General features: G+C 41.8%; 1 protein-coding gene across 4 annotated transcripts in view; it reads right to left on the bottom strand.

Moving 5' to 3' along the window:
* rtn1a (reticulon 1a) overlaps positions 1-20586 on the bottom strand; it is a 185906-nt gene that overhangs the window by 96987 nt on the left and 68333 nt on the right. For 2 of the 4 annotated variants that reach the window (XM_078562280.1, XM_078562281.1), the window contains one exon: positions 1155-1832. The exons of the other annotated variants lie outside the window; for them this stretch is intronic. In XM_078562280.1, coding sequence (XP_078418406.1) covers positions 1155-1832 — 678 coding nt within the window. The remainder of the gene's footprint in view (positions 1-1154; positions 1833-20586) is intronic. 4 annotated transcript variants of the gene reach the window in all.

Below are 20586 nucleotides of genomic sequence, written 5' to 3'. Positions count from 1 at the left end.
GGAAGTCTGACCACATTTATGTAATGCACTCTTCACTGGCACTGAAAAAAAATATGGTACATCCATAGAGCAATTGACAAAGCATTTTATAGAAAAGCCATAAATGATAAGGGCCTGCAACACAAATTCATGCAAGGGAAAGCTGGAAAATCTGGACACAATTCAGCCTGTCTGAGATGAAATCCCTCTTACACCTGCGTGCCTATCATTGGCCCTCATATTAATATTTTTACTTAAGGTGGATATCTGCTCTCAGACATTTTAACAGGCACCGTCTTTGCCGAGGTTTGATCAGCAATTCTATTGCTGATTGCTGGTAATCCAAGAATGAAGTCAGTAACCAGCTGGGATGCGGCAGCAATTGGCAGAATTAAACATTAATTCAGCAGAAATTAACTAACAAACCCCTAGATTAAGTTAAATCTGTCCAGAAGTCTGCATAAAAATCATGGTCAAGGTGGTTAAGAAACCTGTGTGGTTTTAACTAGCCACCTGGTAGGTTAAAATCACCTCCTCTAATTTCTAACACTTATGAGTCAAAGGTAAAAGAAAATAAGACAAGTAGAGTGAGATAAAATAGAGAAAGGAAGACAGGCAGTTTTTTCATTATTCAATTTTATTTTTTTTAAAAAGAGAAAGTGTGAGGGAAACAGGAAAAAAGACTAAGGGAGGAGAGGAGGGTAACTGTTTGAAATAAATAATATGCATTTTAAAAATCTATTTGCATTGACTAAGCATGCATCGATCAGTGTAAGCTCATGTTAGCAAGCACAGAGATGCATAGTTTCTCCTTTAAATTTCGCATTTTATTTGCGTCCTTTCACACTTGGGCTGCCATTGGCCATTTTTATGACATTTTGTTTTCTCTCCTGATAGTGAAACCGCCCAGCCGTGTAAACAGGATAGACAATAAGGAACAGAAAACTATCATTGTAAGTTATATAAAAGAAGTCACAGATTGACAAACATTCAAGACATTTTCAATCAACAAGCCAGAAGAAAGGGAAAAAGAATCAAATGTTCAAGTTGAATAGAATGTCAACATATATACACACACAAAACAATTACAGTAGTTCAATGAATAAAAGACAAATTTGAAATGATTTGTACACACACCAGCAACCTATTAGAGTAACTCACATAACAATTGTTACCTGAGCTTGAGGGAGTAGGCGTTTGGGATATTGGGCTGTCATCATCAGGCTCTGATACAGTCACAGTTGGCACTACATCGGATCCTTGTTTTGGTTTAGTCTCTTGTTCATGCTGAGACTTGCACCTGCTATTGGGATCTACAATGGTTTCTATCTCAGTGAGATAAACATGGGTTGGCGATGCACAAGGATCCATTGTGTGAATATTGTGCTGGATGTCCTCCAATTCCCATTTCTCTGAAATGTCTTCATCTGAAGGCTCTTCCACATATGGTGCTGTTGTTGGTTCCTCAGGACTCAGACAGGGGCTCATTTCTTCTATTAATTTTATCTCCTCAACTGACTTTTTCAGATTTTCTGGGGAGGCTTCTGTGTCAGCTGATGTATTATCTACAAAGGACATCATCTTCTCTTCCCAGTATGTCTTGGATAACTCCTGAGTTTTCGATTCTCCAGAACGGCACATGTCAATATAGTTTTGGTCTTCTGCCTTCTGTGACCCTATGGGGTCCACCAAAGTTTTGGCCAAGTCAATAGAATCTCCTGTTGCCATCTCAATTCCTGAATCTGAGCTGATCATACAGTGAGACTCAAAGCTTGGAACTTGTCTTGCTGCACCAACCTCTGGACTATACTCTTCAAAACCTGTTGAGCTAACAAGTGATCCTTCTGTAACTTCTAAAAAGAAAATGAAAAACATGGAACAATGACAATTGTGATTATAGCTCTTAATTCTGCATTTAATCCAACATTGAAATTTTGTCCAAACGGCTTCTTATGTGAGATTAAAAGGTAGACATGTGTACTGAGGGTTCATTGAAGGCACTCTCCCTTAAAGCAAGATCACATTCAATAAATTGAAGGAGTAGCATTTATAATGAAGCGTCGGGGCAGCATGAAACTGTTGATGCAACAGCAAGCTTCTTTAGAGAGAAGGGTGTTTTTGTCCTTAACTGCTTTCAAAGCAGGTTAGAGTGTTTGAGCTAGAAAACCCTCTTCATATTAAATGGAATGTTGTTAGAACACTATTCTGCTGCATTGAAAGCAACATGTAACTGAAAAATACATACACATAACCAAGAATAAGATGAAGAAAAAGTGGCAAACACATGACAATAAATAGCACAGTTACAAAGGCCTATCACTTTACAGCAGGTTTAAGACAGTAAAAGGGCAGTGTAGTGCAGAATATATTTAACTGTTAGAGTACAGAGCTAATTGTGACGTGTATTATAGACAGGACTTCTCATTGTATAGAAAGCTTTGTCGCACAAAAAGAGCTTTATAATACCTCAAATGTTTCATCAGCAAGCTACTGAAATTTCTATATCTGAAATCTCATCAATGATTATCCACAACACTAAGACAAGAATGTTATTCCAATTTTATTCTTGATATTCCCCTCCTCTATTTATTTTTCCTTTTGTTCTGATTTTCATTTTTTACCTGATGCCTATTCTTTATTTCTTCATTTAATACCTTTCAGTTTTATGATCACACCTTACAATGTTTTTTTCCTTCCTTGATTGCATTCTTTTTTTCTCGATACCATCAACTCTTAAAGAAGTAAGAGGGATTAAGATTTTATTTTTTCCTGCTGTGCTTATTTTTTTCAACCATTGTTCCCTTGCTCTCCATTCTTCATAAACAGTGGAGTGGCGTTTCTTATCAAAATCATTGATCTTCAACATTAGGATCAATAAGAGATGGTTCATTATTACATACTTCCAATTCTACTGACTCCTATATTTAAGTGATAAAACAGATCTACAAAGGAAACAGAAATAGTAATGGCATGTGTGGGCTGACAGGAGATTGAGAACATGATTGTCGTAGTTTTGGCTGAAAAAGTCCACCACCTTGGACATTCACTTGAAACAGGTAATTTCGGTCTCGCTCAATATATAGAGTATAATTTAAAGCCTGTGGACAAACAGGATTTTCTCCTTTTAAAAAAAGAGTTGGAGAAAAATCATTGAATGCTAAAAATTAAAAGTTAAGCTACACCTTAAGTACATTAATCTTTCCTTGGGAAAAAACCCTTCAATTTTTACAAGGAATTACAAAGGATGGGGGAAGAGCTGAAGGTTACCAAACAAGAGAGTTAGCAAAAGGATCATTACATGGCATGCCCATGAACTTTTAGTGATTATAAGCACAGAACATTTGAACAGAAAGAAATGTTAAACATTAACCTTTTGTATTTTGTAGCCTGAATGAAATTAATGAGATTAGGTGATCTTTGTAGAGAATTAATTCTGCACAGTATGAGAAATATGTATGTTTAAAAGCCACAGGAACAGGCAGAATGGGGAGATAATTTTTACAAAATAATGAATAAGTTAACATGTAGGAATGGCGCAAGAAAAATTTAGCAAGGAAATTCATCGGTGGAAGCCGTTTCTGTCACTTGTCAGCCTTTAAAATGCTTCCCACAAGTCTCCCCTGGACTCATCTCAACTGTCGGAAAACCAATGACACATGCAACCTTGAGTTTCCAGGGTTTGCACTGCTGGTAGGCTCTACCTGTTAAATTGCGGCCTGCAAAGAAGACTAAGGGCTGGTTTTATGCTCCCCCACTGGTGGGTTTGACGGCAGGGAAGCATGTAAAATCCAATGGGTGGCCTTCCTGCTGCCTACCCACCCGCCTTTGGTGGCACCTACAGCTAGGAATCTGTGATTCCACCCTTCAATCTCCTCAATCTTTCTCCTACTGCTACTTATACCCATTTTACACAGTTAAACCAATAACTGAACCAATGACTATCGAAAAGAGCAGACCCAGGAAGGATGCTTGTGACACCACCTGCAAGCCATCGACAGTGTATTTTTTTTTAAAAAAGGGACAACTCATTTCGAGGAAATCCTAGGCCAATGTAACACTGTGTGGGCAGTGTTCTAACTCCATACACCATCAACTGCCATGGCTTTTGCTAGATCTTATGCAAGATTGCTACTGAGCAATTGTGACAAGACATCAATATCAAATGAGAATTACTACTTAGAACCAAATGGACCATGCTCACTGTGGTAAACATACATATTATTGGTCTCTAGTGCCCAGACAGTGTTTGAACAGTGGTCCTAGAAGACTCTGCTGCATTTTAAGCGCAGGATGCATTGCAAAGCTTTAACTAGTTTTGAATGATTTTTGCTGGTCAAGTGTTAGGAAGATTGTTGCTCAGCACAGAAACAATGCAAATATCAAAATGATCAAATAAGGATGGGAAAAAACTCTTACATGTTTTCATATTCAATAAAGAAGCATTAAAAGTTAAATCTTTGGAAATATTGATATTATCACCATCACCATATGACTCTAAGCAGAAGATGAGTAGGAAGAGGGGCTGTAAGGAACAGAATATCATGCAAAAATTTACTTTTGAGGTTGGTGGAGAAACGTCACTGCTAACAACAAATTGCATAGGTATTGAAATGTTAACAATTCAGAGGTGGACTTGACATGAGCAATATGAATACAGGATGTTAAAAGAGCAACAGAGTAGGAATTGTCAACTGCTATCCACTTTCTTGTACTAAAATCAGTGGGCTCATCAAAAAGAATTAGTGAACTGTATTAAGTAATTAATCATATTGAAAACAAACATTTTAAAATTGTCTACAATCATTGTTTATTATTTGTAGTGCAATGATAAACAATAATACAAAGAATGAATTTATGATTTCAGTGCAAACAGTGAACAGAAGGAATCTGTTTCCATGGTGGGAAATGGAAATTAATATAAGGTATCGTTTGTCTGACTACCAAGGGTGAAGGTGTGGAGTTTCCTTATTGATCAAAATATTGAAAATTGCATTCTTCCATTGTTTGAGCTGAAAGATTTACAACATGCAATAAATTTGAAACTGGACTTGGACAACGCAATTCAACTCAATATCACTAAAAGATGTTTGAGAAATTCAGCTGAAGGTACAGTTCTATATAAAACCAACATAATGCTTAATGGATCCCATTTTAGTGAATCTAATGAAATAAATCCTCATGAAGACAGTTTAAGATTCCGTATATACTCGTATGAAAGTCGACCTCGTGTAACAGTTGATCCATGACTTTTGGCCCAAAAAACAACTTTTCATAAAGCTCATGTAAAGGTTGACCCTAATTTTTCTGGAATAAAACCACATTGTGATTATTAATTACTTACCGGTAATTACTACAATTCATTAGTTTGAAGGTACAAGCAGGAACCATTAAACTTTCCCTCCACCAATTCTAGCAACATTCTCCTAGCCAATCAACAAGACTAATGTGTAACTCATGAGTTATCACAATGCCTTCAAGAAAGAATAACAAGTACGTAACTCAATGTAAAATTAAGTTGTACCATTCACCAAGATGACTAACAATTGTGCAGCAGCAAGGGAGTTTAATGTTTCCGAGAAAATAATTACAGACTGGAGAAAGATATCCAATAAACTAGAAATGATGCCAAAGAATAAATACGCCAACATAGGAAAACTGAGCAAGTGGCGTCACCTGGAGAAAAAAGTGGCACAATGGGTTAACAGGCATTGTCAAAATGGTCATGTTATCACCAACAGAGCCACCTGACTCTATGCTATTGGAGAAGTGAAGAAAGATGGTATTCCAGAATTCAGGGCCAGTGCTGGGTGGTGCACACGATTCATGAAAAAGCACGTTTTAGTATTTTTCATTCAGAAAACAAAAATTTCACATCGTCTGCCACCAGAACTCAAAGATAAAATCATCAGATTCCACCATTTGTCACCCGACATTGAGAGAAGATGTGCATTGATTGGCCTGCATTGGAAATATGGATGAAACACCAATGAACTTTGACATGCCAGTTACCAAGACTGGTTAAAAAGCTGCCTTTGTAAAGATGACTGGCCATGAGAAGACATGGTTCACAGAAGTTCCATTTTGTATAGCGGATGGCACAAAATTAAAATCGATGCTGGTACTCAAATGCAAAACTCTCCCCAAAAGAGAAATTTCAGAAAGGAGTTGTTGTCCATGCTCCTGGGAAATGTTGGTTGAATGAAGGCGGTTGTAAGAAATGGATCAAAGGAGTGTTGAATTTGAGACTAGGAAGACTGTAGAAAAATTTGCTTTACTGGGACATGTTCAAATGCCACCTTGTCAACGATGTAATCTGTGATGTGCGATCATCCAATACTGACGTGGCAGTTATTCCCAGCGGACTTTCGAGTGTTGTTCAGCTCTTGGATGTGTGTATAAATAACCAAGAAAAAGAGTTTTGAGGACCAGGATCTCAAACCTAGGACTCAGATCACAGTTTACCAGGCATCCCCATGCTCATATATGTTTTGAAAACATGGAAAGCCTACACCAGGCACCTCAAAGCACTGGAGAAGTACCATCAGTAGTGCCTTCGTAAGATCCTCCAAATCCAGTGGCAGGAACGGCAGTCCAACAGCAGCGTCTTCTCCCAAGCCAACTTGCCCAGCATCGAAGCACTAATCACACAAAACAAGCTCTGCTGGGTGGGACATGTCATTTGTATGTCTGACGCCAGGCTACCAAAGCAGCTGTTCTATTCAGAACTTGGTCACAGCAGGAGACTCCCCAGAGAACTACAGAAACACTTCAGCGATGTCCTCAAAGGATCCCTGAAGAGATTAAACACCTCTGCCAACTCCTATGACCGACCAAAGTAGAGAAGGTTTATTTAGAAAGGCACCAAACACATTGAGAGATTTCACTGGGGTCAGGCAGAAGTGAAGTCAATGCACCGGAGTGAGCACAAAACCTCCAAATGCCTCATCTACCCGGCCCTTCATGCATCACCTGCCCTGCATGTGGTAGAGTCTGCAGATCACACCCTGGACTTATCAGCCATCTCAGAGCCCATCGACTGAAGTGAACGCAAAGCATCTTTGATTCCAAGGGGCTGCCTTAAGAAGCAAAGTATAAATAAATGTCTCAAGCACATTATCTGAAAGACGTGGAATAATTGGATTTTGGGAGGCGAAGAAACATTCACTAAAGGTGGGAACATTCGAGCACTCTCACTAGCAACATTGTGTCAATGGGCCCAGAGGCGTGGAACTTGATCCCAAATTGTCATAAAATCATTTCTAAAACATGGAGCATTGAATGCACAGGATGGTACTAACAATGATTACTTGTGGAATGATGATGCCTAAGTTATCCCAGTACTAACGATGATGATGCTGATGATGATGATGAAGATCCATATGATGATGTTATACAACCAGATTATTGGAGAAATTGTTTGTTGATTCAGATGGTGATCAGAGGGATTTTGAAGGATTTTAATGTGAAATGGTGTAGTCAATTTGTTAGGGTATATATTTATTCTGTGTTGGATGAAATGTATATAGCTTGTGCTGTTATAAAATAAATAAATATTACAGCATTAATACGAATTCTTTAATGTTACTGGTTTTTACTTTATTTCATTTCAACAGTCCTTTCTGGGCCCAAATCAAGCATACATGTCAATCCCTTAAAAACATTACTCATGTAAACATCGACCCACTGACTTTTGTCCTAAAAACATCAGTCTCAAAAATTTGACTTTTACATGAGCATATGCAATAATTTGAAAAAGTTGAGGCATTGGACTCTCCATGAAATTTGTTATGCTATCTTTTATTCCAGCATAAAAATCACTGGAGTTAATATTACGGGAAAACTTGCAAGCCATAAGGATCCTTACAGACATGGACAATACTTCGAATGGGCTCAAGATGCTGAGTGGCCTACTCCTGTTCCTCTTCTATAGTATCGCAAGGACCATGGAATCATTTGTGGCATGCGGTTGGTCAGGATTGAAATTTATATTTTGGTCTACCATGCTTTCTCATAAGAAAAGGAAATATTTTTAGTACTAAATTCACAATTGTCCCAATGACTACACTGCATAGATACCAACCTGAAATCACCACTGCAGCCAAAAATTATTGTATACTTTTTCAACCAATGCTTAAGTTAACTTGAAATATGAAGATTATTTTATATCATATTAATATTTATATTTATGTCAGTAAATTTCATTTAAGTGTTAATGTTTAATATCAGGGGGAAAAATTGCAAACATAAGTCAATTTTCTGAGGGGAAAAATCTTCAAAGGAACTGCTGAGAGAACCTCAAAACATGTTTTGCACAGGATTGAAGTTATATTGCAGCTGGGATGAACACAAATTGGCATCAATACAAGCACCCTCTAGCAGGGACTCTCATAGCAGGGAGCCTTACACTGGATATTACATCAAGATCTGTCTCTCAAGTTAGACTGTAGCTTTCATCTCAATGCACACCCAAATTATTTTGCATTGACCTGAAAATGGCAGTACCCTGTAGCCTTAAATATGCCATTATATCACCACAGAAACAGTATAGACTCCCAGACTCTTGAATAAAATATGTTAATCTACTGGACTCTTGAAATATAAATGAGAAAATACACGAGTCATGTTTCTACTAAGTAGACTCTGCTGCTTTCTTGATAGCCTCTACCAGAAGAATAAAATGGCATCTCTCACAGAATCTTAGAAGCGTACTCAAAAAAAATCAATTAATAATTTAATAGAAAGCCTGCAACATCATAAGTGGCATCATTCTTACTGCTACAGCACTTCTTAAAAAGATGTACCCATATTCATCCTATTCTATAGCCAGTTAAATACATTTATTAAATTTGGGAATGCTTTTCAAAAATTAGTTTTATCTGCATCCATTGTAAAAAATGTTCTGCACACAGCATCGATAAAGGTTAGGTAGCATTTTCATGCAAAAGGCAATTTAATCAAAGCATCGTTTGTGGTTCAGAAGAATATTTCAAAATACTGCATTTGCTCCTTTGTAAGGAATGCTGCATACATGATCAAAAGGACTAGGAGTAAGGCTAACCCGAGAAGCAGTCCCTGTGGATTTTCAGAGCCTCAGGGCTGGGTTTTCACAGGGTCAGTCCGATATCATTTTCACTGGGAGGAGAAAGGGTTGGAGTGTGAATCACTCAGACAGGTAACCCAAACTCAGCAGTGCCATTTGAAAATAGTGCTAAGTTTAAACAGAGCTCGTTTTCGCTATTCCAAGGGCTTAACCCACAGTGTGGGAGTCACAAATTTATGGAGGAGATGTAAACCCCCTTGAAGGGTTGATATGGCCCACTTAGGTGCCATGATTTGAGGTTATTTAAATCCTCAGACCTTTAAAAATGAAAAAAGGCTGCAGCTGTCAAATAGGGTTAAAGAAATACATACGATTGGGCTGCTTTGATTGACAGGCCAACTGGTGTACCTTAGAAAAAGCATGACCATCCATTCTTGCTGTTTCAATAGACTTCATTGTTGACATTTCCCGAGGGCTGTTATTATAGCTGAGTCCATTTCCAGTGCTTTGCTGAATTTTAAAAAGGTCCAAAAACTCTTACCTCAGCAGGAAGTGGGGTGGGGGGGGGGGGCGGCGGCGGGTGTGGGGCTGAGTTCACACTTTGATTGATAGTTTTAAGAGACTATTAAAGGATTAGCTGTCTTGATGTGGTTAGTGAATTGAACTTTGTTTTTACAACAGATTTACCACTTGAGGGGATTTAAACTCTGAATGGATTTCATGAATTAGTTTTTTTTCCCCCTGTGTGATGAATGAGAGCTCCCTTAGACTGCTAGAAGTTTATTTTGTTCATCTCTATGTTTCTCCCTGGGTCCGCCCATTGTGGACACTGGGCGAGTGGTTATGGAGGTGGCATGGGGGTATGAGGTGTCACTGAGGTATGAGATGGCATGGAGGGAGCATAGAAGAGTATGAGATAGGCATGGGAAGGGAGAGAATGAGAGGGTGAGGGCCTAACAGGTTTTAAAACAATTGGGGTGAAGCCTCAGAGAACTGAGGTGGGCCTTCCAACAAGCCCACCTCAGCACTCACCCACCCCCATGACCACCTCTGATCTGCTTTCAGGGTTGGTGCGCCTAACTCAATTCCACCCCTACCTCTCCAGAGCAAATATTGCATGTGATAGGGACCTTTATAGCAAGGCAGGACTGTTGAGTCAGGAAATTTCCTGACTTGAGCTACCCGACTTGGTAACAAAAATCTGGCTTTGGCATCTTAGAATCATTTTTTTTTTAAAATAGTCTTTTACGATAATTATAAAAAGCACAAAAATAACATTTCTCTTGTTGGTGTAGTCATTAGGGATTCCTGTACAGACACAGTGGGTTGAATTTCCTGGCCCAGGGTGGCGGGCTTGGAGGCAGAGGGCATGAAAATAGCAGGGAGCAAATTAGGACCCAATTGGGGGCAATTTAGAAGGCTCATTGGCATTTTGCCAGTGGCAGAGCAACCCCGCTGTATGCGGAGGTCACCAGCTCCATGTAGGCACCTTCCTCTGGCAGGAGCCTTCATAGCAAGAGTGAAAACATTTGTAAAAGATTCTCCTAATGTGTTTTAACCCAACATTACCAAGACCTCCACTACAGCTACCACTTCTCTTGTGACATGCTCAATGGCAGACTGTAGCAAAAATAACTGTTACCACATGGAAATGTACATCTGAGTGTTTATATCTTTGACTCAGCCTAGGCAACTAGTGCCTACAAGGAGGCAAATGGGTCTAGGTTTCAACTGCCTTTGAGTGAATTAAAACCAAATAAGATATGCATCCTGCAACTCAGTAGGGGCATGCACCATGAAACACCCTTGTCCAGTATCAGATGGCTAGTGAATACTCTTCACTGCCAATCCTGTGTGACAAGCCTTGCCTTCCCCTCAAAATCATACCCAAATCTATGTGCATCTAGGCTAATGTTCAATTCAAGTGATGACAATTTGAGCTGTGCTGAGTGGTACTCTCCTGTTTTGGTTCAAGCATGACTAGGTCTTCTTTGGTCTGTTAAGAAAATGAGTGGTGCACTTAAATAAGTACATTTATTAATTTGCTATATCATTGTTATTTCGTGCACCATTATGTAATATCAAAATCACCCTGAAAATTCATATTGATATCACATTGCAATAATCATAGAATATTTGATTATACATAAGGTTAGTTTTCCCCTTCAAATCTTCAAAGGCAAACACCTTGCCATCTCAAGACCTCAACTTTAATTTTCTCATCAACTGTTTTATCTGAAAGATCTCGCTACCTATTTCAAGCTGCAATCGCCATTTATATGTCAATTTATCCATTAATTGTCAGGATAATTTGACCAAGGGAATTTCCTTCCAGCACAACATCCCCTTTCTTCTATGGCATCATGTAAAGCATAATTTGATTAATCATGCTATCTGCACTTTTACTACCTTGGTTGCTACAACCATACCAAAATTGTTCTGAGTCAAAACATATTTTGCATAATATGCCAACAATTACTTTCAATGTATTCCATATATGTCATGTACCTTTTTCTTTTAATAGTAATATTCATGTCTTACCTATGTGTTCCTTTTTAAATGTATGCAACTTTTAGTAAATTTGTTGCAATTCCTTGAGTCGAGATGATGTTGTCCTGTTCATCACTTCCTATGATGTCAATTGCTTCTGATGCATTATTGAGAGCAATTCTTTTCCCACCAAAAATCTGCCTACCTCATCGTTTGTAAGACTTATACCTATAAAAATAGGCTTTGCACTTTTAACATCAATCTATCTCTCAATAATTCTGCATATCCTATAGATATGTGAACAAACTATGCCCTTTATGCCACTTAAGTGGCTTGTTAGTTCTTAAGAAATGCTACAGAATTGTTACTGCAGACATTTTCTAAATGATTGTTCAGATTTTTTTTAAAAAAACATTCCTGCTAATAAAATTGTGTTCTCAGGAGTCAAACATCTCTAGAACCAGTGGTGTTAGCTTGTGAAATAGAAAACAGGCATTTCTCCAGTCACAAAAATCTGAGCCAAGTTCCTCACAAATAATGCTGAATGGACAATTTATAAGTGATGGGGTCACAAGTTAGCCAGTAAACCTAGTGAATAAAAATAAAAATCTTAATTTGTGGGCAAGCAGTATATATTCTACTTGTTAGGCTCACTGCATTTTTGTTTTGAAAGGATTTTTAAAAGTAGGATTTGCAAAGAGTAAGGATAAAAACAACCAGATAATCTGTAAACCATTCAACTGTGAAAATTATTTTTAGATGGCTAACCACCAGGACTGAATGATGTCAATGCTCCATTTAAAACTTCAGTTTCAGCATAATATCCTAAAAATCACATGGCTTTCATAACTTTCAATGTCTCAGTCCGCTCACAGGAGATTTGTTTTGGCTTCTGCAAAGTTGTAATGGTCCCAATGGCTTTTTCTTTCCTCGCAAATGAAATGCCACAATGTCATAAAATGTTAATCTAGTGAATTGGACCAAAACTGCTGGTTAAGATCCAAACTTTACTTCTTTTGTTGGAGACCGCAAAGATTTGGTCCCCAGGCCACACCATGCATTTTATTTTAAAAATTTGAATCCAAGACTCACATTTCTCGTGTCCTTGCATTTATGAATCATGGCGCCATTAATCGCACAGTAATACTTTCTGGCTTTAACATTAGGAAAGCCTCGTATTGAATTCTATTATAAATATTGACCTAACTTAGAGGCATAGGAACAGAAGCAAATCCATTGAACCCCTCGAGCCTGTTCCTCCATTCAGTTAGATCACATCTGACCTGTACCTCACCCTCCACTGACCTGCCTTTGATCCCCATCAATACCCTTAGCTGATGAAAAACTGCCAATCTCAGTCTAGAAAATTTCAATTGCCCCAGAATACATAACTTCTGGGGACAGAGAATTTCTACTACCCTTTGTGTGAAAAAGTGCTTCCTTATTTCATTCATAAATGGATAAGTTCTAATTTTAACATTGTGCCCCATTATGCTGCAATATTTCTTACTGAGGAATATCACACTCAGCTGAAAATTTGCAACAACACTACCTTCATAAAGTGTAAGATATGACTTCTCATAAGTGACTGATTTGAAGAGCAAACTTGACACAAAGTATTAATATTTCAGAGCAGAATGGTTTTAATAGTATAGTAAAACCTCAATTAAAGATAATGCAAACTTGCAAGTAACTGACAGTCACTACCTGACATTGGCTTTTTTATTTCCAATTGTCTATTTGCACTGTCTAAACTTATTATTTAATTATTCATTTATGGGACAGGTGGGGGTGCAGTGGTGGTGCTGGCAAGGTTTCAAGCACTTTCAAGCCCAAAGTTTTCCACTCTAAAATTGAAATATTCTTGAAAGCAAACGCTGGCAGTCCAATCTGTTGGTCTCCTCACTCAAAGTCAAATATCAGAAGGTGCACAGATAGCTAATTCTACTCCATACTAGATATCCCCTTAACTTATACAGTTATGGTAGATCATAAAACCGAAAGTTTGTGAAAATTTAATTAAAACTACTCAATTGTATTCTAACTGATGGTCTCTAGACTCTTACAAAAATTCTTGCAGATAAGGCTCAATTGTATTTAGTTCCTGATATTATATGGCTGGCATCTTAGAAACACTAAGCAGATTATTCTTCTGATTATATGTTGTCTCCAAACCTTATGTTTAATTACAAAACATCACTTACAGGCAATATAACATAAAAATAAAATGCTGCAGATGCTGGAAATCTGAAATAAAAACAGAGAATGCTGGTAAAACTCAGCAGGTCGAGCAGCATCTGTGGAGAGAGAAACAGCGTTAACGTCAGAAGAAGAGTCATATGGACTCAAAACATTAACACTGTTTCTCTCTGCACAGATGCTGCCAGACCTGCTGAGTTTCACCAGCATTTTCTGTTTTTATCATCACTTACAGGCAACCTGGTTTCTATTTTGCACATATGTCTGACACAGTTAAGAGTATAAAACTGTTGCAATACAATTTGATTTGTGTATTAATTTTTATCTATAAAAATTCTCTAAAAGCCTAGTCCATTTACAGTGAGCGTGAATTACATTCTTTATTTCAATCCTTAACTCATTATCTAATTAGGCTATGCCATACAAAAGAAAAATCTCTGCTGCCAGCAAAATAGGAGTGTTCCTTCATGCTAGAGAGTTATTTTTAGTATAGGATCAGGCCAGCATCAAGCTCTACCTGTTAACCCTTTAGAGATGCATGTTTTTGAACAATGGGACTTCATTTCTTCTCTTTAAAATAAAATACAATAACATTAATATATCCCATCAAGCTTTCAAGACAATGCAACAACATTTTGCTGAAAATAATTTAAAATTGGGTAGAAATTTCCCATCCGGGACTAAACCCAGTGGCGGGGCCGGGGATTTTTTCCCACTGTGGAGGCCACTGGGGATTCGCACGGCCCCAGCCTCATTAATTATGCAGTCAAGGATTTCTCAACGTATCGCATGGCAGGGCAGGCTGGATGGCACCCGCCCTGCCATCATATCTGGGCACCCTACTTAAAAGGCACCCAGACAGCAACCTATGCAATGTTGAGGGAGAAGATGGCCTGAAGAGGACAGGGAGCTCCAGCGCCCAAATTCAGCGATGCCTCCCTTGGCGTCCTGCTCGACCAAGTGGAGGCCAGGAGAGACGCCCTCTTTCCACAGGATGGGAGGAGGCGGCCAAGCAGGGAGACGAATCTGGCATGGGAGCAAGTCTCCAGGGCAGTCAGTGCCCGGGGTCTCCAGCAGAGGACAGTCCTGCAATGCCGCAAATGGATGCATGACCATATCCATGCTGCCAGGAGAAGTACACCCTCAACTGCTCACACTCACCTACTGAATGGTACACGGGGCATAGGCCTCAGTGGCAATGTGATAAGGTGATGCCTCATAGCCCCACTGCAGCCCATCTGCTCTGCAGGTGGAGAGGCCACTGTGCCTTACCCTTCCACACAGAGAGCTCACATACTCTTGGGGGCGGGGGAGTTGATGAAGGTGTCTTGGGCATTGAGGGTACAGCACCGCTAATGACATGCCTCTCTGAGCCTTATCCTTATATATGCATGAGCTCACCACTCTGGAGGGTGCTGGCCCAGAACCCTTCTGGACAACCTGCAGAGCATCAATCAGATGGCACACAGTTCAATGGGTTAGTTGTGAGACTGGAAGCATGGGAAAGGTATATGAAACTAAATTTCTCTCAACCCCATCTTCTCCCTTTGTGCAGGAGAAGTTAAGCCACAATCAGAGAGAGAGGGAGAAGATGGGAGGGGACCAGCCACCCTTAAAAGAACTGACCAGTTTCAAGCAGTGGGCAGCCCAGATGGCATGGGTGGAGTGGAACAGATCCAAGCGGAGGAGGAGGGATTGGCTTGTAGCCTCCATCCAGTAAGGAGCCATACATGTCATAGAAACCCTAGAGTCAAGCATTCCTCCATGTTGGAGGCAGCTCATGCAGATACTTGCGCTCTCCTTTCTCAATTACAGGTGCCAGCAGAAAGAGGACAAGGCCCAAAAGTGATGAAGCCCTGTCTAGCGCTCAGACAAGCCTGGAGAGGAGCAAAGACATCGTGGAGGAAGAAAGTGCACCTGTAGAGGCATCACAGCAGTCACCTACACCTTCCATCAACCCAGAGACACATACCTCGGTGGGTATTAGATCTAGTTTAGGAAGAGTCTCACATTCTGGTGGTCACAGCAGGAGGAGGCAGGGTCAGCCAAGTTCACCGGCACTTGGAGGATGCTGGGGGAAGAGGCATCTGCAAGGTTCGCACCCGATGACGGGCCTCTGGAATCGGCCTTCCAAGAGACGCTGCAGAGGCAGCAAGAGATGGGGGACATCAGTCAGAGTTGTTGGATGCGCTTAACAGAGTGACACGCGAGGTGCAGCAGTCTGTCCACCTGCTGGCTGAGGGGGTGCTTACTGTCTCCATGGAGATGGTGGCAGATTCCATGGGTCCAGGAGATTCGGCCGGAGGTGCATGCAGGCCTGCACTCCGTTGCTGTAGCCATGGGTGAGAGTTTGAAGTGGCTATGTGAGAGGAGGATGGGACACCTCAACCTCCCTCCAGCTTCCCCTTCCCCTCAAGGAGTCATTCAGGGGCCCTCAGGCACCCAAAGGATGGAGCAGTGGCAGTTGGATACCCTTGGGGCCTCCACTCAGGACTCTCTGAGCGTGTCCAGCCCTTCTGAGTTCCCTTGGCCTGTGAACCCTTCAGCCTTGTCCTCTGTAAACACAGAGGGAGCAACTGCCCCACAGCAGGACAGCCAAATTAAGCTGAGGCCCTCTAGGCCTCAGGTTTCCAGAGGACGGCCACCAAGTTCATCCAAGGCAACAGAGCCAACTGGTCAGCAGACTGCCTCCACCCCTGCTGTGGATGCCGGGGGAGTACTTAGGAGAAGTGGTAAGAAAAATTAAGAAGTTCTGATTTCACAAGCGGTTGCATGGGCGTACTATAATGGTTACACTTATCATCCTTTTGTAAGTATAGTTCACTTGCACTTTAATCATGTCTGATGTGGTTTATTTGCAATAGTCCTCAAGCCTGACCCCCACCATCTTCCGAGGGACACACCATGTCCCCCGGAATCAATCAGGCATGTGCAGGGAGGCAAAGATCTTTGCCAGGGCCCTTGTGAGCCATGTGCAAGAAGTCTCCCGCGCACACTGAGCCTTTGCCCTTCACACACTCATCTGTCCCAAGGCCCTAGCGTTGTAAGCACTTCATGCTGGGGTTCCCCTTCAGTTGTCCAGTTGAACTAACCTGCATCACTGCCCACCCCATTGACCCAACTCCCATGTAGCATCTCAAGATCTCCACCACAAGGTCCTGCATAGTTGCGAGCAGCCATGGTGCAAGTAACATTTGAAGTTGAGTCTAATACCTTTACCCCTCCCACCATCATTCACACCACCCCCCACCACATAATCATTGACCCATCCCCTCTCCAGGTGTTACGTTTAACCTCCTGATTGCCATCCTTCAACCCTCCCCCATCACCTTTCTTCACGTGCAGGTGAATTTAGAAGTCCCCTACCTTGCCAAAGAGCTCACCCCTGCACAACTGACATGCCTCCCCCATCTTGCTCAGCCCCAGAATCTGCATCACCTTCCACACCCCTTCCAACAACCCTCAGTGCCCCTTCACCTGCCAGCGCCGTTCCCTCATCTTCCCACGCTACAGGCTCCCACTGCCCCTTTTAACCATCACCATCCCATCCTCTTACTGGGGCCCTGAGTACGTCCCTCAGGACTCCTCCACTGACACTACAAATCCCTGCCTCTCAACATCTTTCCCCCCACAATGCTTGTCCACATTTCAACATCCGCCCTATGCCCATCATCACCTGCACACCCCCCATGCCCCTTCACACCTGCCCCCCCACACTCCAGCATGCCCCTTCCCACCCTCCCGCTCTAATCTAGCTCGCCCATTCCATTAACCACGCAGAGTCTCTCTTTCCCCTACCTACCACCCCCAACCTCCCAGCCCTCCTCTAGACCTGCACAGATGCCCCAACTCTTCATTCCTCTCCTCCCTGTCTAATTGCCACCCTATCACAGCACAGACCATCGCCACCCACCACTACCTCCTGCAGCCTGAAGATTCACCTCTTCGAAGAAGCTGCTGCTTGAAGATCTGAGCCCTGGGAGAAGCTGCTGGACCGAGAACAACCACGTCCTGGATGCTGCTATGCAGAGAAGGTCCACATTGTTGATGCTCCATGTGGTGTTCCAGGCTCCAGTCGCTGGAGGCCTTGTCTTCAGATCGCCGACATGTGCAAGCCACATTAGTCCAGACATGTACTGGACCGCTGTGATGGCACAGATGATCGGGCGGGGGTGAGGCGATTCCAGCCGGACCTTCATCTGCATCCCATAAGCGGGAGGCAAATCAGTTTCACACAGCCTTTGAAGGGAATTGCAGTCCGCCATGACGGGTGGGTGCGCAAGATCCTGCTGTCATTTTACGCCAGCTGCAAACCAATTTTTCAGTTCCCACCACAATGTCCCCCCCACCTGCCATTAAACCCGCAATGGAGGGGGAGAAGGGGTCTGGAAAATTCCACCCACCATCTGGAAATATGTCAACAGGACTGGATAAAAACTGGTGCAGTAGTCAGGGCTCTAAGAAGTCACTGTAATTAATTAACAAGATATATTACTCAGGAAAAATACAGCGGTGTATTATGCATTCAGTGAGATTTAGTCATTTACCTGTATCAGCTTGCTCATTTTGGTAGGGGCTCTCACCTCGTGAACAGAGGCTCTGGATTCATGGCACAGCTCCAGAACTTGAACACATTACTCAGGGTCACACTTTAGTGCAGTACTGATGAATTGCTGCATTGTCAGACATGTTTCTCTTTACCGGAGGTGTTGAACCAAAGCTCTGAATCCTATTTTAGGTAGGCATTAGAGTCAACAGAAGACTAGGGATTATTGCTTGTGCAAATGGCAGTCATGTTTGTACTTCAAACTAAATTGCTCCATATTAAGCCACATGATTTCAGTCATCTAAGCTCCACACTCTGAAATTCCGTCCTCAAACCCCTTCACACCTTTTCCGTAAAACCAATCTTTTTGCCTCATAATGCCTCCATGGTGTCAGTCATGGTTGAGTGAGTAACAATCTTTCCTCTCGGTCAGAAGTTTGTGGGTTCAAGTCGCAATCTAGAGACTTGAGCACAAAATCTGGGCTGAGTTTTGAGTATTGTATACTCTGTAGTATTGAGAGGGGTACTGCTTTTTGGATGAAACGTTAAAGCAAGGCAGGTGAATGCTCATTATCCTAGCATTAGTCACGATTTTATCATTGTATGACAGTTTGTGCTACCTTCATTTGGCCCAACATGGGAGTCATAGGCTGGTTATTGGACAGCAAGGGTTACCTACTATTGACATGGTTCACAACTTTGGTTCAGAACCCACACACACATGCACAACAGGCCTACAATCAAAGCTATCATGTTCCTTGGGGTAGCAACAGCACACCATCTGTGTGCTCATGCAATGCTTCTGCTTTCTGGACATTTCCGAAGGGGACCTGCAGTACTCAGTTGAGCGGCTATCAAGAATTATTGATGTACGCTACATGCTGCACAACCTGGCCGTTATGAGGGAACAGCCCTTGCCACACCTATCAGGCATGAAGTTGAGGAGCAAGAGCACAAGGATCAGGAGAAAGTGAAGGAAATGCAACAGGAAATGGAGAAATGGGAATAAGAAGGGCGGTCAAAACATAGACAGCCACTTTCTGCCCAGGACCTACATGATCAAACTATTGATGAACAATACCAGTAATCTCAGCCACACCTCCCCGTTCACCGAAGTCACACACTCCTTACCTTCCTCTGTCATTGACCATCTCATTGTCCTCTCTTTGGCAACACAAAAATAAAACATACCAGAAAAAGTACATTCCAATTCAATTTTATAAATTACTCATTAGTTTAATTTTGTATGCATTGCATAATCATTCTTGTGCATTCCCTTGGTGCCTGCTTTCAATGTGCCTTTGTCTGTCCTAGTGCTCCTACAAGGTACTTCCCCAATAGCTTGGTGCAAGACTGCTGAACTTCAATTGACAAGGCTACAGATAGCATTTGAGGATAATCCCGAACCGCTCCAAGCCTAGATACAGCACCATTTTAGCTTGGGCTGCAGCAGTCTGGGATGGTTGGCTGACTGGTAACAGCAAAGGCATTTGTAGAGTGGCAGGGGTGGGAGCAGGAATACTATCATTCTGAGACAGGAGAGCAGGTACACGTTCTCTGGAGTCACTGCCACTCTCCCAAGGCTGCACCTCAGCAATTAGGTTTATCTGTTGCACAACAGATTAACGTATTGCTGTGATGTCCTGGCAGCCCCTTTGAACAAAAGTATTTTCTTTTATTCTTTCATGGGCGCCGCTGGCTAGGCCATTTATTACCCATCCTAATAGTGGGCTGCCTTCTTGAGCCGCTGCAGTCCATGTGGTGTAGGTATGCCCACAGTGCTGTTAGGGAGGGAGTTCCAGGATTTTGACCTAGCGACAGTGAAAGAACAGAGATATATTTCCAAGTCAGGATGGTGAGTGGCTTGGAGAGGAACTTCCATTCTATTCATAGTCATGATGGTAGAATTCTGAATTTGTAAGGCAGAAGTCCTAGCTTCCTCTGCAGCACCTAGAGCTTTGATGGAAGCCATTTGTGTTGCAATAAAAGCTGTTTGTGCTGTAATGGGATCAGGCATCGGATGCTGCATCATGGTGGGTTTCACATGTGTGCTGACGGAGGTGACCATCTGTTCTAAGTTGGAATGGGGATGAACTACATGCTCCGCACAAATCCCTGCCAAGTTAGTGCTGGACTCCTCCATGCTGATTGAAACTGAGTCCAGATTTTCTAGCAGACTTTCCAATGCATCAGGCATTTTATTGTGTACACCCAGCAGCATTCTTCTGTAGCCTGGCTTATTAAAGTCAACAGTTTACTCCTAATCAAAACAACTAGCGTACGACCTCAACCTTCTGGCAATCTGCACTATCCTTTCCCCAGCCCTTGCTCC

This window comes from Cetorhinus maximus, chromosome 18, assembly GCF_964194155.1.
Source record: "Cetorhinus maximus chromosome 18, sCetMax3.hap1.1, whole genome shotgun sequence".
Lineage (NCBI taxonomy): Eukaryota > Metazoa > Chordata > Chondrichthyes > Lamniformes > Cetorhinidae > Cetorhinus > Cetorhinus maximus.
Note: the sequence above shows the minus strand (reverse complement) of the source record. Positions and strands in the feature narration are given on the sequence as shown.